The sequence below is a fragment of the Taeniopygia guttata genome, chromosome 2, assembly GCF_048771995.1.
Source record: "Taeniopygia guttata chromosome 2, bTaeGut7.mat, whole genome shotgun sequence".
NCBI lineage: Eukaryota > Metazoa > Chordata > Aves > Passeriformes > Estrildidae > Taeniopygia > Taeniopygia guttata.
In genome coordinates, this window is record NC_133026.1 from 20,776,948 (window position 1) to 20,798,075 (window position 21,128).

A 21,128-nucleotide genomic window follows, 5' to 3' on the forward strand; every position below is an offset into this window, starting at 1 on the left:
TGTGTGCAAAGTAGAGGTAGCAATCTTGGCACTAATGGCCTGAGAAATGTATTTGGTAGCCCATATCAACCAACGGAAAGCTCGTGCTGATGGGACAGGACTGTTCTTGGTAGCACAGGAAAGTAATTTACCACCCTGGATCACAGAGTAATTACCCATGAAAACAGAACCAGTACCTCTGCTGACTTTTAGACTGTTAATATCCAGCAGAGTTAGTTATGAGCTACTAGTCTGATCTTGTGAGAGCACTCCTGGAGTCTCAGGCTGTTGATATGAATGTAGAAATTATGTTTCAAAGGAATTGGTTTCACTGACAGTAACCAAGTCTTTTGAACCTAAACTGATTGGTGGTATGAATTCATTCTCATGCACAGTCAACATTTAGTTTGTCCTCATGGGCCCTGTGAAAGGTTATTTGGCTTCCTTAGAGAGGTGAGCTGTGCCCTGGAAAATCTGTGCTGCAGAGCTGGGGATTTTGTTGTGGAGGATATTTACAATGGTGATTTTGTCAAAATATTTACAAATGCTAAAATTTTTGTTCCAGTAGTCTTTTCCCATTTATCCCCATTAGGCTATAGATATTCTCCTTTTGGTTGTCCCTGGAGGAACAGGGAAAATGAAATATAAGATAGGGATTTGGCAGTGTTAGGTTAACAGCTGGATTTGATGATCTTATGGGTCTTTTCCAAGCTAAATGTTTCTATGATTCTGGGGTGTATTACCTCTTGCTCTTTCCATTTTCTGTGTGAAATGTGATGGTCCTCTCATGTACACCCTACCACTCCTCAGCATTCCTTGCTCTCTATTCTATACGTATCTACTGTGTCTTCAGTCATATTGGAAGATATTTATAGGGCCTGTTGTGCCCACATATTATCTACTTTTTCTGACTATTTAGCTCATTTTAGTCATTCTGTTAAAATATATGACATCCTCCCCTAAATATATCCTAACATACAACAGTGGGCAATCATGGCTACAAATTAGTACCTGAAGATAATAACACAGATGTGAGATTGAAGATAATTACCTGAAGATAATAACACAGATGTAAGTAATGGGACTACAAAAGCATCTAATAAAATAGAGAAACAGCAGAGCTATATTTGGCCAGCATAATGATGGAGGAAATATAATTTCAATTAAGTATCAGGCAATGCAGATCAGAAAACACTTTCTAAAATAACATTCAGAGCCCTAAATACACATAAAAACCCTCTTCCATCATACTGAAAATCTCTTTGGGACACAGAGGGCATGAATAGATAATGGAAAAGCAAATAAAGAATGCAATACACTGATTGTATGCTATCAAAGATGGGACTGTAGTGTGTACCTGGGACCACGTTCTGCTTCACCTTCAAAGATTGTGTCTATAAAACAAGAAATATAAGGTAAGAGAACATATGGAATTAAAACAGAGATATGGAAAGACTTGACAATATGGAGAAGTAGTACAGGTTGCAACAATGGAAATGGAAAAGAGGCATATAGAATAAGGAATAAAGCTGAAAAGGTGATGAAATTTTTCCCCTTTAACATTCCTTGGGATAAAATGGAAGCTGACAGCCCACAAATCTGCAGCGCAGACTTCCCAGAGAACGGTCTTGAGAGAAATTATTTATAAACCAGTTATCTTGCCTTGATATTTATAAGGTTTAGGTAATATGATTGACTTGATTCCAGCATGATCAAACATTTTTCTGAATGGCTAAAAGGGTAAGGATTTTGATTTTTAAGAAAGTAATTTGAAAGAGCCCTGTTAAGAAATAACTTAATAGAAAAACCCAAAGAGATAGATAATCTAATTAGGCTTTATGTTTATTTTGTTAATCACAGTGACCATCAAGGCCAAAAAAACCAAAGGTTTTATTTCTTTAGTCCAATATTTCCTCATAAAATAAGTGTAAACATTAGTCTTTCTGGTGACTCCGTTGATTTCTTTAAGTGATTCATGCTCATAGTTTATTTGATGTGTTTATATCTGTAGGCAATGATCTCTGGCTATTTCTGCCTGTGTAATGCAGGCTGGACAGGCCCTAATTGTACAGAGAACATTGATGAATGTATCAGCAACCCGTGCCAGAATGGGGGGACCTGCACCGATGGGGTCAATGGCTACTCCTGCGAGTGCACCAGCGGCTGGACAGGACCACAGTGCCAGACTGCCCAGCAAGGTACAGCCAGAACCTCCTCCCCCTCCTTCCCTCCTGGCACATGGCACAGCGGGCTTCAGCAAGTAGATATTAATGCGTGGCATTAACATGTGAATAAGAACGGAGTTATGATGTGAAAAACAGCCCTGTGTTTGGTGGATTAGAGGTACCAACCCAAATTCCCTCCAAGTCAGAGTTTTCCATGAGTTTTGTTTATAGCTGTTTTGTTTAGCAATAGGAACGCAACAATGAAGTTGATCTGCAGGCCCACTGGCCTTGGCTAGATGCCAGGCATCCTGAAATCAAATCTCTGTTCCTGAGAAAGCTGTCTGGGAAGCTGGTTGGGAAAGACTATCCAGTATAAGGAGAACAAAAGAATATATTGATGTTTCTCTTTTGTGCATATTATTTCATCTGTTATGAAGCTGAAAGGTCCTGATGTTCTTAGTCAAGAGGAAAAACCAGAAAAGGTTTTCAAACAGAGATGTAATGAAAGAAATGTTAGGCATGAAAATGGGGGACTCTCAGTTTTATACTGATTGCAAGGTTTTCCCTTTTCCTCCTAATATAATTTCTTCTGTTTGTTTGAGAACTTTTTTTGCAATTAATTTTAATTAAACAAGGTCAGCATAACATTCCAGTGAGTCCAGTGTCCCTGTGACAACAGTGGCTCATTTTTACTGTAAACTGCTAAGAAGAATGCAGATTACGTTTTAATGTAATATAGTATGCAAAACTTCCACTGATCCCCTGTGAAATCCACTCTATTTTAGAACTATTTTGGGCTTTTTTTCTATTTTCCTGAAGTATCTAACTAGTAATGTTTTATTATGATTAATTATTAATATTTTATTATTAAGTCCATAAGGGGAAGAATTTCTTTTTAGCCATTCATAATGAAGGGATAGAAACCCAGTTTTTTATGCAGTAAGGAATCATACTGTACCACCTGTTCTTTTAGTTTTTAATAAAGAAAAAAATAATGTATTTTCTTACATAATAATTTTGAATCAGGTTGAAAAAAGGTGAGATGTTTTATACAGGCATTTCAAATAAAATTATAGTCTTTTTACCACTTCGTGAAAAAAACATTTTGCTGAGAATTGGCTATTTCTTTAGAATCAGTTCAATGTTAAACTACAGGTGCTTGGTACACACTGTAGCTATATGTGCATTGTATTTTGCTGCTTTACAGACATATTTTTCTGTAGCTGCTTGGGGTTCTCAGTTCCCATGCACTGAATGGTTCAGTGAGAGAACAGACCATGGTATATCATGAGAGGGATTATCAGGCCCAGAAATTTGACCAAAAAGGATAAACAGAACCATAAAACTTCCTGAGGACAATGTCTATGATATACCTCTTCTGAGAAAGACAATTTTACATCGTCTTAACTTCAAAATGCAAAATGTTATTTCATTGAAGTGGAAAATTTAGATATTCAATCTGGAGGTATCCTTCTGGAAGCAAAGCAGTTTTTGGATACTATAATGAGACAGAATTAATATCTTTTGGCAGTATCCACATGTTCCAAGTGATACATTGTTCTTTTTCCAAGAATTATTTTTCTTTTGGGGAATTTGTGCTTTTTTGAGATGTCATTCCACTTGAGAGGAAGTCCTAAAGATCCTTTTATAGAGGTATTTTTCAATATTATTTTAAATGTTTAAGAAGAAAAAGCTATGCAAGAAAGAAGTTAGGTTTTGGTTTAGTCTGTAGAGTAATGGCACAAAATCTATTTAATTTTCTCTCTGTTTTTGCAGTTTGTGGAGGATTCCTCTCAGCCTTGAGAGGGACTTTCAGTTACCCTAATAACCCAAACAGCCAGTGGTACAGCAGTGAGGTCAGCTGTGCTTGGGTTATTCAAACTACTCCCAACAAGGTAAAATAGAGCTCAGGTTAAAGAAACCCTCAGTAGGGTAGTAGGATCCCTCAGCTTATCAGAGCAAACATGACTGTCTTCATGCTACATGTGTTCCCATGTTGTGATCCTACCCCCTCAGAATAAATAGGTTTTCAAAAGAATAAATTTTTGATCCTTACAAGCCTTCAGGCTCCTCAGCCTAAGGATGTGCTTGGGTTAGATTTTCCAAGCTCTTCCTAAGCATCTGAGGGTTATAGTTTATTAACCTACTCCAGCTACAATGTTCTACATTGCTTTAGCATGTGATCTGTGAATAAATTCATGAGAAAAGCTCTGCTCTGATGGGCTCCACAGGTGGTTCCTGAGCTAAGTGAGTTGGTCAGAGCCTGGTGCTGACAACACCAAGGCTGTGGCTCTGATCCCCACGTGGGCCAACTCTTCACTTACGAGTTTGACTTGATGATCCTTCTGGGTCCCTCCAGCTCAGACTATTCTGTGATTCCGTGACCCCAAAACAGAGATCATGTTTCTGATCTCTGAGTGCTGAAATGTAGAATGCTTAATTCATATGGCTTTGTGCAATAACAGCATCTGAGGTTTTTTTAAGGATTAATTTTTAACTGTTGCACACAAATGTATAATCTGACTCTGATCTGCAACTAACAATTCCACTTGTGTTATAAATAACAACTACAAAATATGCTACTCCATAATTTAGCATTACATTTCTTACTTGGGATTGAAATACTTGATGTATTTTTGACATTTTGTGGAATGAATTAAGTCATTTTATAAACCAATGCTTAACAGTGGTTTATACAGCATTACATATTATATACGTATGTGACATGTCCTCAGCCTTAAGCCTTGGAGCCACTACTGTTTTCAGCAGAGCATATTTCAGCACATCAGTGAAGAATCTGAACAAAGTTAAAGCTGTGCATGTCACTAAGTATGCAGAATGGGCTTTAGAGACACTGATTTTATATGTGGGAAACAAGATGACTGAACCTTTTAACTCCCATTGCAACACTTTCAACCATAGTAAGGGTGAAAAATGCTAATTATGTGATGCAAAAAAACTGCCTAGGGAAACCCAGAATAAGGTATTTTATGCTGTGTTTCAAGCTTTTCACATGGCTTGAAATTGACACAGGTATATATAGTTTACACATACAGGCAAATGATCTCAATTATTAGTTTATAGAAATAATGCTCTCTCCAGAAAACTTCACTGACTAAATTATCTGTCTGTCTACCTTCTCTCTTTCCTTTTGACCCTTAAGATTCTTTAATATTCTTTCCTGTCCTGGAACATTTCAGGAAATGACATAAAAGCTCATAGATTTTCACAGTTGCATGAATACCTATATCTGCTCTATAAAGTTTCTACATAGATAGTATCTCAGCAGATGGAGAAAAGAGATTTCTTGTTTTCTTGCTTCTATTAGATTCTACGTGTTACTTTCCCATTCTTCCAACTGGAGACAAGTAATCAGTGTAACTCTGAATTCCTTCAAATCCATGATGGGCCTTCAGCATCAATGCACATGCTAGGAAAATACTGTGGCTTCCCAGGTCCTACAGAGCTTCTCAGTTCCCACAACTCTCTGTATTTTTGGTTATACTCAAACCACACCATTACTGGAGGTTTTACTGTTCATTGGGAATCTCAGGATCCTGGTAAGTTGATGAAATGAAAAATATATTCAAGGCTTTGGAGTAAAATGAATTATTTATTTCCTTTGATTAGGAAACATTAGGAATAGAAGGACAGTATTTTCAAAGGAGTGAGGCTGAAATGTAGACATATATATGTATATATCACTTGAAGATACTTTCAAACTCTAGCTCTAGGCCTATGCATGCATAGCTTTCTGCTTGTTTTTTTAAGGCTGCCTTATACCTGCTGTGAGGAATCCCCCAAAGAGCATGTGTTTCTTGGCATGCCATTCATTTAGTCATTTATCTTCTCTCACAGAAGTATCTGGTACTCCGAGCAAGCAAGTTAATGGTTTGTTATGCCACTGACAATTTACAACAGCCTAAATGTTCCAAACATGCTAGTTTATAGAGAACTGGATTGTAAAGAATGTGTGAGATCTTTGGTATGATTTGTTGTGCATTTCTGCCTGAATTCTTGGTAATGCTAATTGGGTGATTGATCCAGATGGTGTGGCAATGCATTCCCAGAGATAAACTTCAAATCTCACATAACATTAAGGTCACTTCAGTGTTCTGTGTATTATCTAGAAACAAAATTGGGTTGTGTCCTGAATGAACCATAGAGTAAAAAAATGCCATTTCCTTATGTCTAGAAATATTTCTTGAAATGCTTTGAATATGATTTTTGGTGGGGTTTTTCTTTCAATTGTCATTATTAGATCTATAATTACTAATTGACAAATACAAGTACTGAAAAGTGAAAACTTCTCAGGTATTTTGGAGGAAAAAATAGCACTAACAAAATAAAAAGCAAAGACAGCAGTATAGATAGAGATTAAACTAGCTATTCCTGAGGTATGACGCATGATGTACCCCTCCTATTCCCAACTATTGCACTAATGTTATTTTATTACAGGTATATAAAACAGCCTTATCTGTAATTACATTTTCCTTTTTTTATTTTTAATGGAACTAGTCTTTTGATAGGATAAAAACTGGAGACTATTTACAAAGTGCAGAGATTTAGCTTAATTTTGTAAATCCAACCCAAACACAGTGCTCCTGATTATTCTTCTTAAGGCATGTCCATCATAACTGGGTAATAATCTTTCTTTTACTGTGCAAATCACTAAATATTTAGAGTTCTCCTTTTAAAATTGCATGATTAACCACAAAATTTAAAGAAAGAAGAAACTTGCTAGTCTGTTTGGCTTGGTCTTTTTTTTTTTTTTAATTTATTCTGACCCCAAAGTGGCAGCTAGTTTTGACTCTACAGGACAATTCATCTTCTGACCCGACATGTGGTGATAAACACTCTGCTGTTCCATGTCTCTTTCTGCTAGAATGTGGTGGTGAGCTGACAGGTACTTACGGCTTGATAACCTCTCCAGGATATCCTGGTAACTATCCTGTAAACAGAAATTGTTTCTGGACCATCTCAACCAGTCCTGGCCTCCTCATCACATTTGCTTTTGGCACACTGAGCCTGGAAGACCATGACAACTGCGATTATGACTATTTAGAGGTAAAGTGTAATTGTGAATTATGACAACATTTTGTGGATATGTTATTGCAAAACAAGATATTTCAAAACTTTTTTTATGCACAGAAGGGGACTGTTTGAAAATTTAATCCTGGGTTGAAATGTTCCTTTTTATTTACATATTCCAGCCATCCATGCACAATCAGAGACAATAGGACAGAAAGGGGATGAGAACCTGCTTCAATGAAGTCAATGGAAGTCCTGTGACAAAAAGGATGGGATTCAGGCCAAATACTTGATGGGAGGCTTTCAGTTTCATACAAAGTTCAGTCTCCAAACTCCTTGTCAAATGTCAACCCACAGAGAATTCATGAGCCTATGGGAAACTATTCAGGAAAGGGATCTAAGACTAACAGATTCATATCGTAGCTCACAGCCATCCACAACTTGATGTATGAGCTAAGGACTTTTTGTCGAGTATGACATAATGCTTACAGAATTTGCCAATACCTTTTCATGGAAATGAGAAGCCAATTTGGAATAGCATGTTGTGTGCAATGCAGAGCATGATTTCAAGAAAACACTTCAACAGTAGATCTCCTGATACTTTCTTTTCCTTTCACAAAACCCTTGATAACTCCTGGCAGCAGCATCACAGCTATGCTTGTGGATCTGTTTCTTGGTTCCTCCGTGTTTGGAGGAAACTTCCTATGAGCTTTCCTTCCACCCACCATCCATAATACCTCTGGGGCCTCAGAGATAGCTTAAGGAGTGTTGGTACTGTTCACAGATGGCACACATATGATAATCCTAAATGTTGATCTATCATTGTATCTAGATTCGAGATGGTCTTCTTCCACAAGACCCCGTCCTTGGTAAATACTGTAGCACTGGATCTCCACCCCCACTCCAAACCACTGGTCCATATGCATTTATTCACTTCCACTCTGATGACTCACTTACTGATAAAGGCTTCCATATTATGTATACAACATCTCCTGGTAAGTAAAATACTCAGGATTAAAGGTTGGTCTGTGACATTCTCAAGATAGAGATAACACATGAATGGATGTAATTAACACTTATTCTTTAATAATATAGCGATTCTTTTTTATTTGCAGACATTGTACAGAGGCAGCCTCAAAAGGAGTTACTGTACTTATGAATACCTCTCCCTTTTTTTTTTTTTTTTTCTTCTTATAGCAGATCCAAGTTGTGGAGGAAATTTCACAGAGAGTGAAGGGGTTATCACATCTCCTTTCTGGCCTAACCCTTTTATCAACAACCGACAATGTGTTTACATTATCCGACAGCCAGAGGATGAAAAAATATTCCTCAACTTCACCCATATGGAGCTGGAGAGTCATCATGGTTGTTCAGCAAATTATATAGAGGTGATTCCCTTAATCAGTTGATATGAAAGTTTGATTGCATGTGTGTACAAGAGCATGTACTTCTGTCCCAAGGGCCACTTCAGAAATAGGTGTTGATCAAACAACTAAGTATATGAATTTACTAGGGTCCAAAAGTCACAGAGGCTGAAAGAACAGGATGGTGCATTTGGATGGAGCAAAGATAAGAGAATGAGAAAACCTGTCTAGCTTAACACTAACTCTTAATAGTCTGTACATGATTAAGGGGGAGTTGGAACATTTGGTAAATTAATGTCAACTGCAAGAAAAAAAAATTAATGCCATAGCTGCTATGCAGCATTTTCCGGAGTCAAAGTGTTATATGGAAGATTTTGATCTGACACTAAAAGGAAACTAAAAGGAAATATAAATATTTATACACACATTCCCAGGGAAGTGGTTGAATTACCATTTGTGGAGGTATTTACAAGATGTGTAGAAGTGGCACTTAGGGACATGATTTAGTGGTGGACTTGGCCAAGCTCAGTTTGCAGTTGGACTCTAAGATTTAGAGGTCCTTTCCAACCTTAATGATTCTATAATTCTATATACATATGTAAAGCTGGGAGTTTATTGTTGCCATAACTGAAATCTTACAAGTCAAATTCAAGAATTGTTCCTAGTCTAAATCTAACTGGCAAAGAAAACAAAATGGTACAGTTGGAATGTTTCTATATGGAAAATGCAATAATGCAATACTAATGTCAGTACTTAGTGTGATCCACTAGAGGTGACTTTTTCTTTTACTCCTAGCTCTCTCTTCATTGGTTTGCAATGTTGTGTTACATACAAATTTACAGCTGTAGGGTACCTTTTAAGTACATGAGATACCATGTTTTGATTTTCTTTGTTATCCCTAAGCCCAGTTTTGTCCAGCTGCTGTCTGCACCCCTGGAGCTGGCCGCAGGTGAGCTCTGGTGCAGCGCTGGGCAGGCCGGGGGCAGCGCCTGTGCCAGCGCCCTGGCCAGGGAGCAGGGCAGCCATGGGCACCTGCGGGCTGGGCATGGGCAGGGGCAGGCCAGGATGGGAGCCACACAGGGGAGCAGCCAGGCAGGGCAGCACTGTGGGGAGACAGAGACTGAGCGGGTTTGCTGGGCAGGGACTGACAGCCCTGCGGGGCTGACATGGCTCCTGGACAGGGGCAGGTGCAGGGCTCTGGAGGAGGCAAGGCTGGCCCCAGTGAGTCGCGGTGATGCCCTCAGAGCCTGACAAGCTCACGGTGCTGATGGCCAGTGCCCCCTCTCCTATCATGGCATCCCTGTTCTCTGCGTCGTGCCTGACTCACCATGTCTCAAGGCCTCTGCTGCCGTACCCTGCTTGCATTTCTCTGTACACTCACCAACACCTCATCCCGTGTGGGATGGCTGCTGGCTACTGCTGCCTGTATATAACTGTGCCTGTGCTGTGCAGAGCTAAACAGAAGGAAAACAAGCTGGGCACAGTCAGTGGTTGATTTGTGAAGGCGTTGCCTCAGTTGGAGCAGGCAGGAGTCGTCCCTGCAGCCCCAGGGCAGGGTCCAGCCATGCAGCCATGCAGCTCAGTGGCAGCAAAGGTTTGGTTTTGTATTCAATCTCTTCTTGACCAGTGAGGAACAGGCCCCTGTGAGCTCTATGCTGTTGGTCTATTTTTAAAAGATGTTATTGTGTTGTCATCGTTCCCTTCTCTCCTCCTGTAATTCAAAGACCTAGGTTGGAATGAAGTGTAATTAGTTTCTGAAATGAGAGGGGAAGTGTGTTTAATGAAAACAGACATCTTTTGTTTGTTTGGCTTGCTACTCCTCTTGCCTAATTGCTGGCAAAACAGCAGCTAAATTCACAGCAGCCACAAAAACAAAACCATTTCTGTTGAACACCATCGGTTTGTATTAGTTCAGCAAGGCATTTACCTCACTGTTTGCTGATCAGTCACAAGCCCTTCAGTTTCCATGCTTCTGCCCTCCTCTTCTCCTGCCCTCTCTCTCTGTGGCTCAGTCCAGAGCCTGACGACATTTTCTGCCTGGGGCAGTCAGTAAAACCGAAGTGCTGTGCTCTGTTATTAAGGCATGATTTTTTCACGTGTGCTTTTGTAAAATACTCTCCCACTGGTTCATCTAGGGAGATAACTTTTGGGTGTTTAAGTTACTTTAAAAGTCACTCTCCAACAACTCTTTTGTCACTTTGGAAAGGTGCAGATTATTCCATTCCCTGGCTCTAACAGGAAATCTGTAGACTTTCCACAGGGACCAGACACAGCTCACAGCACTTGCTCAGGGCGGGATGTTTAGTTTCTTAGTAAGGAAGGCATCTGCAATAAGAAAATAGAGACAATAAAACTTATTTGAGAAAGGCTATGACATGATGATGCAGAGGTAAGATGCTAGCCAAGGCAGCCCCTTTTACATGCTGTCCTTCTAACTGGCAATAGGAGACATTACACGCATATATGGTTTAGAGAACCTGTTATTTTTATCACTACTCACTGGACTATATAAACAAAGAATGTAAGGAGAATCAGCTCAAGAAAAGCTTGTGAACCCCTGTGAATTACCACTCTGGAAATTTTCACTACTTTCCAAAGATTTACTAAATATATTGGCACAAATTCTGATGTCAGCTGCTTTGCTGTAAATCCAGAATAATTCTGACACCTTAAACTCAAATTCCGGAGAAATTGAAAATATCTGTTAGTCAGAAAGCCATCTCACCAGTTTGACATTGCAAAGCTGGGCAAGCAGGCCAGCCACTGCCTGTTTACCAGGACACTCATGAGGATTCCTTACCTTCTCTCCCAGCCCATGGATGAATACAGCTGAGGAAAAAAGAATTGGTGATGAGAGGGGACCTGAAAGCTGTATGTTTCTGGTTTGCCAGTGAATTCACTGGAATGATTTTTTGACTTTGAAAGCATGTAGATGCATTTAAAAGCAGTTCCATCTACCTGAACTACCACCACTTGTACAGAAATAAAAAGGCATTTTGTTTTTGGGAGAATCTTTGGGACAAAAAATGCATTTTTTGCTTGGGCAGGGAGCAGAGGACCCATGTCTTGGACCTCAGGTTGTTGTTGCCCACTTGAAATGAGATGGGAGATGGGAACCTCAGAGATATACCAGGGCTCTGCCTGAGTCCCTGGATGTAGCTATTCTTACTCATGTAGTATGGATTCGGTGTCTGAATCTTGAGGTACAATTAAGTCTTTCCTGTCTACTCCCCTGATAAGCAGGATATAAATCAACTTTAGGGAAAAAATATAAGATGCATTTATCCTTTGATTAGCAAATTGATTGAGGTCAGGGCATAATGTAAAAGCCAGATTCCCTGATGTAGCCTCATTGCCATTATCATGCATTGAACTCTTCAGCTAAAAGAGTGAAAAGATGTCAGTGTGCCTCTTTACTGCTTTAGGGACTTGGAGTTGCATCTCCTGTTAGTGAGCTGTCAGCCTGCATTGATGTATGGGTATGATGGGACAGATGCTTGTTCTGGAGAAGTCCCATACAAAAATTACTGGAAACTTCATGGCCAGAGCAAGAAAATCAAAAATACCATTTTCTTTCCCCAGCAGATTTTAGTGCTGGCAAAAATTTGACAGCTATCACTTGTGAGTACCCTATCTGTCTCATATGAAAGGTGTCTCTTTTGGAAACATAGGCCCAAATAGTGCTAAAACCATGGTTCATAGAGAAGATAATTTAATCCTAATGTCCTGTGACAGCAGCATGTGTTAGTGTCTTCTGTGCTGATCATCTGATTGTTCCTTTGAGCTCTTATAAGTCCTGTGCTTGTTCCAGTTACAGTGACACACTCATAAATATGTAAAACAGCTACTCCTTTTTGTTATGTAGCAGCTCTTGGGAGATTATAGTTTTACCTGGATATCAGATCTCAGTGCTTTTATGATCTAACACTTTCTTTTCCTCTTTTTTGATGACTAGGTTCGAGATGGTGACAGTGAGATGTCTCCTCTTATTAAAAAAATCTGTCATAATACAGTCGCGTCTGCAATCACTTCTACCAGCAATAGTCTCTGGATCAAATTCAAGTCCGATGCTTCTGTGCAGAGAACTAGCTTCAGGGCTATTTATCAAGTTGGTAAGTGAAACTGGTCATTTGCACAGTGAACTTACTATAATTTGGACACTTTCAGTCATTTCCATGATATATTATTTATATAATAGGTTAAACACAAACTTCAAAAGACAGGAAAGAACAGAACAGAGTCAATTTATTTATTTAAAAAGCTATCTGCAGTAGGTATGCTCTAGGCACTCCTAGCATGTTTGGAAACATGCTGTTTATTGCTTCTGACCTTGAGATTACCTCAGATGGTTAAAGCATGGTGCTAAAACAGCAAGGTTGTGGGTTTGATATTCATATGGGCCATTCATTTAAGGGTTGGACTGGATAATCCTTGTGGGTCCCTTCCAACATAGAATATTCTGTGATATGTTATTAATGATTCTGTGCTATGGTACTAATGATTTATCACTTGATGTTGAAATACTAAAGATGTTATAGCATCAATTCTGTCTAAATCTTTTTACTTTCATTTTTGCCTGTCTTTAAGTTCTTAAGCACCAACAAGCTTATCTGTATCTGTGAAACAAATGAGCCAAATCCATTCGTTTTCATGGGCAAAATTTGGTCTTCTGTACAAGCATTATTATGCTATACTTATACATGGTATACAATTTTTTCTTTTAGATATGTTCACTTGCGGGATCTGTAGTAGCCGCTTTAATAGGATAGTTTAGGGTTGGTTTTCTTCAAATTTCATAGTGTTACTTGTTATATATCACATAATCATTATGATGCATTCCCTGAAATCATCCATCATACGTACTGATTCTTGGTGTCTCTTGGCAGCCTGTGGAGGCTATTTGTCTGGAGCAGGCACAATTCATTCACCTTATTACCCCAGGATGTCCTCTCACCCAAAGACCTGTGAATGGATCATCTCTCAGCCAGCTACCAAAGCAGTGATTCTGAACTTCACCGACTTTGATATTCGAAATACAACCACTTGTGATTCGGACTACATCGAGGTAAAGAGCAATACACGCGCACTATGAATACCAGATATGTATCTGCAAGTTCCTTCTAATACTCATCTCCACCAAAGTGGAAGTTCTTGACAGGCAAGCATTCCTTCCAGCGGTCACAAAAGCTTTTCCAGGTTCATAATGGGATCCCAAAGCTTTTCTTGTTTCTTCAAAGATGTCATAACTGTTTTGATAATCAAAGAGAAGTACCAGGTTTCTTTAAACAGATAGGCCTGGTTTGGAAGGTTTTTGTGCCATTTACTGCTGAGGGTGTAAGATCTTGTGTTTTCTCTGCTGCTCTGATAGGCATAAGGTTATATTTTATGTGCCTGTAGTAGAAACCACATGAAGAAAGGGTAGGGTTGACTTCTTAAGGATCTCTTTCATATAGTCCTTATGAATTACTTTATGCTTGATATTGAATGTAAGAAAAAAAATCTATAGAATATTTGAATACACTGTTCTTCAGGTCAGAGATGGCAACAATGGAGACTCTCCTGTTTTGGAGAAATACTGTGGTACAGCTGTACCCTCTAGAGTGCAATCCACACGGAACAATCTCTATATCAAATTCAGAGCTTCCTCACTTACCAACCTCGGCTTCAGAGCTCAGTACTGGCCATTAGATACAGGTAAGGATTGTTTTGCTGCTGTCTGTGTAGACTGTTGGGACTTTCCAAATTTTCCCACAAACTGAAAACAACTGTCAATCAAGTTTTAGGATTGTGTGATGGGAGATAAATTCTGAATCAATTGCCATGTAGTATGTGTCAAGAAAGAAAGACTATGAAATTTCACTAAGAGAAGTAACCAATTTTATAAGTGTCTAACTGGTTTTTTATAAACATATAATTTAACCTGATGTTTTAAATTTCTGCAGTATGTGGAGAAACTCTCACTGGACCATCAGGAACCATTACAAGTCCTGGTTATCCAGATGTGTACCCACATGGGATTAACTGTACCTGGATTATCAACATTCAACCTGGTTACTTTATCCGCCTGACATTCACTTCATTTAACTTGGCATTTGATTATAGTTGCAGAAAAGATTATCTTGAAATATATGACAACAGCACTGAGCAAAAATTGGGAAGGTAAATATGTCCATTCGTCCAAAAGATCTGTGTTACTGAGGAGTGAGCACTGCTCTGTACGTCTTGACATTCAATTTGCTTCCTTAAATTTATTCCTTAGATTATTTTCTTTTCATCATAGAAACAATAGCAGCAATTTCTCTGCTAGAATAGAAAAGGCAGCTTGCTACTTGACTATGGAAGGAGAAGCACATTTAATAAATAATGTACTGGGAGAAATGAAGTTTTGTCTAAAGGATAGCTCTTTTAAGGATAGGTTTCAATAGCTAGCTTTGTCCCACTCCATTAACATTTTGATTTATGGAAAATAAATTGAAAAGCATTTATATATCTTTGCCCAGAAAATACAGGATTTTAAAGGCTTGCAGAAGTGAAAGAAAGATTACTTTAAAAGCTGAACATTTGAATATCTGCAAAAACTAGACCACAACCTGCATTTTATGTGATTTAGTTTTCATTTTCTTCTGATACCTGATTTTATCTTAGGGAAGAATATTTTCTTTCATTTCACTTCTCCAGTTGGTGTATACACAAGGTTTTCTTGCTGCCCTATAATTCAAGAACATTTGAATTACTTGGGAACAGTATTCAGCTGCAGCTATAGACTGTAAAATAGTTGGCTGGCATGGCAGTGTTTGGAAAATAAGGAGCAAATGACTCTCATAATGAAGAACATTTTGCAATCTTAGTGTTTGGCCAGCCACTCTGACTCCTACAAAAGAACAGAGTATTTTGTAGGTACAGCACATTATAAATTCAATAAGAATTCGACAATTTTATGTAAGTCAGAGTTTCTTCTCTGATTTTGCCACACTTCAGATTTGTACCTTTGTACATGTAGTGTGCTATTTAGTCCCATGATACAGGATATTTGCCTGGGATCTGTACCATCCAAAGGAGACAATTGTGTATGTGTAACTATTCAAACTTCACAGGAAAGCTGAATTCTCTTCCATTGATACAGATGCTTTATAAAGTAATGCCATTCAATTTGAGGTGTCTTTTTGCTGCAGATACTGTGGAAGATCAATTCCACCATCTCTCACTAGTGGTGGCAACATGATGACGTTGTCCTTCATGACAGATCACAGCATTGCATCTGAAGGCTTCTCAGCTAATTATATCTCTCTGGATGCATCCAAAGGTAATATGTCAGTCTGTTCATTATGCAAATTAAATGTTTTCAGCTGTCACTGTAAATAACCACTACAAGAAACAGAAACATTTTCTGTGTTGCCAGAAGACTTGCTGGTGCCTCTTCTACTCCTTCTTATTCATTCTGCTTTATTCAAAAGCTTTTTTTACTCCCTAGGAAAGCGGAAAGCAATTTCTGCAAACGGCGTTGTTGCTTTCTTTAAAAAGTCAGTAAGAGCTGACATGGCAGAACTGCATGAATTATTTAGGAAAAGTATTTTCTAAGTTTTCTTTGTTCATTCTGAACTGAGTATGGGTGATCTAGGAAACTTAGTGATCATGGACAACTCACAAGAATGGGAGACTCTAGAGTGCCATAAAAATTTTATTTAGTCTCTGTAAGGTTCAATATTGATGGTGGGTAGAGAAAGGTCAATAGGATGAAATTTGATAAAGCAGCAAAATAACCTGAAAGCACAATAGATTTTTTAATTACAACAGAGTGCAACATTTCTGTCTCCACCAGAGTTCAAGGCTCCTGTTATGCATTAAATCCCTTCTTTAAGTATTTTCTAAAGGGTCAACACTTACCTCAGTGAGGTAAAGGAAGAATGCTCATTCTCTCTGTTCTCTTCTCTTTTTGGATATTAGGGGAAATTTTTTCACAGAAAGGGTGGTTAAACATTGGAATGGACTGCCCAGGGAGGTGGTGGAGTCACCATCTCTGGACTTGCTCAAGAAATGACTGTACACGACACTTAGTGGCAGAGGGACAGGGCCTGCCAGCAGAAGTAAACCACAGAAGAGGCAGAGTGGCACAAGGGAAAAAAAAAGTAAAAAGGAGAAAGTTTTTGTAGCTGGGATGTTTGTTATCCATCACTAATCAGTTTATATGTGGTTTCTGCGTGTGAGTGCAGACTACAAGGCATTTGTTAGATGAATACCAGAAATTCACAGTACTCATCTAAGCAGCCATAAAAGACCAACGGCTGTTCATTGTTTGATCTTAGTTTCTTTATTTTTTACTAATTCCTGAATTTATTCAACCCGTTTAAAAGCAGCAAATTTTCCAATTCCTAACTTGCTTTCTTGGTGACATGTTGCGGTGTGTTTGGGAAAATTGGCTATTATTTTGTCTCTCAAGCATGTGTGCAGGTGAGACCTACAGATTTTGCTGCTGTGGTTTTATTCACAACAAGATAACTTACAAATTCAAAGAAACCATTTTCTCAGCTGCCTTCATTTATATTTGAGTTATCTGGCATTGAAACCAAAAAGCCAGTATAAACAATTAAGATTTAATGAGAACTATTGCAAGGAGGACATTTCTATTTCTTAGAAAGTAATAGGTAATAAAAGAAGTTCTACTTTTAAAACATCTTTCCAGGAAAACTCTGTAGTTTGAAATATGAATTCTTGCTAGAAAGAAATTTTGATGTTACAACCCTTATAAAGTTTTTTTTTTTAGCCTTTGTTTGCAACTGCAAACTAAACTTTCTGTAAATATCATTGTTGCTTTTCAATCTGGTATTTTTTCTTTTTAACTGACCTCAGATTACTATTTCATGGGTGGATTGATTCCTTCCTAAATATTCTTATAGCAACTTTTTTCAGAGTCCATCAAGATCAAAGTATTCTTTACTCAACATTAATCCGTATTTCTGTCTCTGTTGTAACCATATCTGTTTCTGTAATTTTGAAGCTCTCCAGTTTCACAGTTCTGCCTCCTCTCTTCGGTATTCCCCTCCTTTACCACCACCATGTGATTGGCTTTTCTCATCTTTCATCCAAAGCACTGCAATATGTGTCATGTGGAGTTCCAACTGCATCAGTGCTGTCCCTGGAATGTTTTCAAACAATGTCTTAAAAATGCACATCTGCTGTCTCTTCAATGCTTTTAACAACTATATCATATGTTTATGTGAAATGAGCGCTATGTAGTATCCTAATCCAAATTCTATATAACACCTAAGATTTTCTTTTCCCAGAATGAACACAAATATCTTTACTACTCTTCAGCCAAACTGCACTAATTCGCAATTTCTTGGAATGATATGCTCACTCTTGGAACAATCACTAGAATAAATGCTTTTTAATTTCAACCACTTCAGCTTGTATAAATATGGCAGAGTGGGAGATAGCTACTGAAACTGAGAGCAATAAACTTACAGAGAGGCTGAAACTATTTGGATTTTTTACAAAGATTTGTTTCTTTTGATCCAGTGCAAGTATAGCAGTACCATAAAACTTTCATAAATACCAGAGAGCTAAAATTCATTTTTATTAAGAATAAAGTGTTTTGAAATTTCTGTGGCCTGAGAGAAGGCAAACACATATATGTATATGGATTTTGCTGTGAGAAGCAACTCCTCACTTCCCTGCAATCATATAAAGTTTAATTTTCCCACTGTGAGATGTTTACGTCTGATATTCATCTCATGTATATCCAGTTACACTAAGGTAGCAAATTGCTAAGCATAATAATGTCAGAGAGATATACTAAAACTATGACTTTTTTGCTTTACATCTGCTGCTAATTTAGACTTCTTTTCTGCTAAAAAATATGGTTCTAATAATGTTTCTTGTGCAATAAGAATTCTTCATATTTTTCAGTTGTGTTTTTTTAGCCAGCTAGAGCATAACCAATATCAGAACTTGTCAAAGATGATCTGGTTCATATTACACATTTCAATAGTCTTTTGCCTGGAGTTATTTCAGAGAGAATGAGCTATTGAAAACACAGACAAGATTGTCCCTCCTCCGCCTGCCAAATAAATTGGAGTTTAAAAAAAAGAAGGATATGTAGGGGTGAATTTTTTTTAATGCAGAATGGAACTAATTTTCTTCTCCATGCATCATGATAAACAATGTTTTTGTTAGAATGGCTTATCTGTGATATATTAAATATTTGAAAAGTAGCCTGAAAAGAATAAAAGCCAAAGCTATATTTCCTGTAAAAAAAAAAAAAAAAAAAAAAAAAAAAATTTGAATGCCACAAGATGCAGCTATGGCCATGGCCCATAAAGTGCAAACAATTGTTTTAGCGGTCTGCCAGATAATAGCTGTGAATAGCTCATGTAGAACAATACAGATGAAAATCCTTCAGTCAGACATGCTCTCATGGTAGTCATTTTAAACTGTGTATCACCCATTTCAACTTTAGGTAGCTTGGATTCTTAGTTCTTTGCCATCCTTCTGTCATTTAAATGTGAAAGTTACACAGAATACAAGGTAGGTAATATTTTGATTGTTACAAAGAGTCCAGGTCTCAGCTACCAAATAGATGAATGTCACAAAAGCCATGTAAGTGTTATGGTAGATTTTAGGGGTTTCTTCTGCCAGTTTTGGCTGCTACATTACAAATAACCCATGTAAAAATATTGAAAAAATATTTGAAAGACTTTAGTCTCTCTTGGAACTTTTGTGCAGGGTCTTGATAGACACAGGCCACAATTTTCCCATAGGATTAGTAGTGGAGTCAGTGCTATTATTTGTTTCCCCCTCAACTTCTTCACAAATAAGTAAGAATTAATCTGTTTTACTTTGAATTGGGGTTTTGGCAGTATGTTTTGTTGGTTGGTTTTCTGTTTGTTTGGGGTTTTTAAAGTTTTTGTTATTTCTTTAGAGATGATTCATTTCAGTCTTTCTGCTGGGACAAGTTATACATAACACGGTTTTTAGCAGATTACGTTCCTGGTATACTTTTTATTCCTCATGTTTATCTGGCTTTGGTGAAAGATAATTTTCCTCATTGTCATTCTGAATGGTGAATATTATTTATCAGGATAGGTAATCTGGTTTTTAAAAGCTTCATTGTGGATTATATGTTACTTAAAATGTTTGGAAAAGCCAGAGTTTGAGAAGGATAAGGAGAGAGAAAAACCTCTGTGAATCCATGAACATGAAAGGTTTCCTGAAAGTGTAGTATAGATTTGTGAGTCTTCTTCCTTGACAGCTGAGTACAAGTTGAGATCTTCATTCCCATCTTCCTGACTGAACCCGGTAATTGTTAGGAGTATCATGCCTGGCTTTGGTCTTCAGCTGAATGAGCAATGACGAGAATGGAAAGTAATGGCTAACAAATGGTTGAATGAGGTTGACCTAAGCCAGAAAATAAGGCTTATGGCTAACAAATGTTTGAATGAGGTTGACCTAAGCCAGAAAATAAGGCTTATGTCCTATATGTGTCTTGGACATCTGCTCAGCTCACCCCAAGTCTCAGGAAAAAGGCTCATCTGGCTGTTGAGCCTTTTTGTCAGGTGCCAACTGGCTAGCACCTGACAACTTGTTAGGCTGCTGTAACTTGGCAGTGTTTGATCAGGGTGTTAGTCTGCCTATAAAAACCAAAATATGTCAGTACAACTCCCCAGTGTGTGTGTTTAGGTATAAATCAGCAGAAGGCAGACAGAGATTCTATTTGAACCATCGTACCCAGTATTTTGAGGGAGTTTGGGTCTAGCATGCCACCAAAGACCTTTGTGTGCCTCCTTGCTAAAAATCAAGCCTGTTAGCATCTGCCAGCAGCAGTAACAGAAGGCCCTGAAGTGCAGATGTGCTTTCACATTGCCTGCAGAGAGGCATATACTTCTTGTGATAGTTTCTTCCTGGTTTTTTTTCCCTAAACATGCATGGTACTACATAAAGAGTGAATATTTAGGGATCACAGTTTCCTTTGGTACAGTGAGATTAAAAGAAAAATCCCATGTTACTTACTGCACTATTGCTTGATTTTTTGATTGATTAGGATTGTGGCAACTGATTGGTATCTCTTTAGGGGGAAAAAAATGGATATAATTTTCTACATTATGCATGATTGCACGAATGAGTAGTACAAAAGCTGGCATTTTTCTCTGCTATTGGCTATTACAGTAGGGTACTGACATTTATGGCATTTTTTCCAGAAAAGCTAACATATTCAGTACTAAAATCAGAGGGCAGATTGAATAGCTTTCAAAACCTCATACACTGGGCAAAGCAAGATGTGTGATTATCCTCAACAATTGCCTCCTGTTTTTCACAAGCTGTAATAAGTGTCTTCCAACTAAACGGAATTCAAGTTTTGTTCCAGACATATAATAATCACATATACTATTAGACTGCATTCTGAACTTTGGCAAAGGAGTCAAAGTACTTTTTTTCCAGCAAACTTTGCTAGGTGCTCACAGAAGGGTCTGTTATTGCCCAAGCACACCCCCAAATGTTGTTAGTGCGGTGAGTGCTAAAGGGGAATGCCAGCTCTCCTGCTGACAGTAGAACACCATGAATTAATCCAGTTACCAGAAAAACAGCTGGCTGT

At 38.2% G+C, this 21,128-nt stretch overlaps 1 protein-coding gene across 3 annotated transcripts in view; it reads left to right on the forward strand.

Moving 5' to 3' along the window:
- CUBN (cubilin) overlaps positions 1-21,128 on the forward strand; it is a 144,261-nt gene that overhangs the window by 12,118 nt on the left and 111,015 nt on the right. For 2 of the 3 annotated variants that reach the window (XM_072925492.1, XM_072925490.1), the window contains exons 12-22: positions 1,991-2,177; positions 3,921-4,039; positions 5,473-5,704; positions 7,030-7,211; positions 8,008-8,170; positions 8,373-8,563; positions 12,495-12,651; positions 13,426-13,604; positions 14,071-14,233; positions 14,482-14,698; positions 15,712-15,842. In XM_072925492.1, coding sequence (XP_072781593.1) covers positions 1,991-2,177; positions 3,921-4,039; positions 5,473-5,704; positions 7,030-7,211; positions 8,008-8,170; positions 8,373-8,563; positions 12,495-12,651; positions 13,426-13,604; positions 14,071-14,233; positions 14,482-14,698; positions 15,712-15,842 — 1,921 coding nt within the window. The remainder of the gene's footprint in view (positions 1-1,990; positions 2,178-3,920; positions 4,040-5,472; positions 5,705-7,029; positions 7,212-8,007; positions 8,171-8,372; positions 8,564-12,494; positions 12,652-13,425; positions 13,605-14,070; positions 14,234-14,481; positions 14,699-15,711; positions 15,843-21,128) is intronic. The other variant, XM_072925491.1, reaches the window with a different exon arrangement.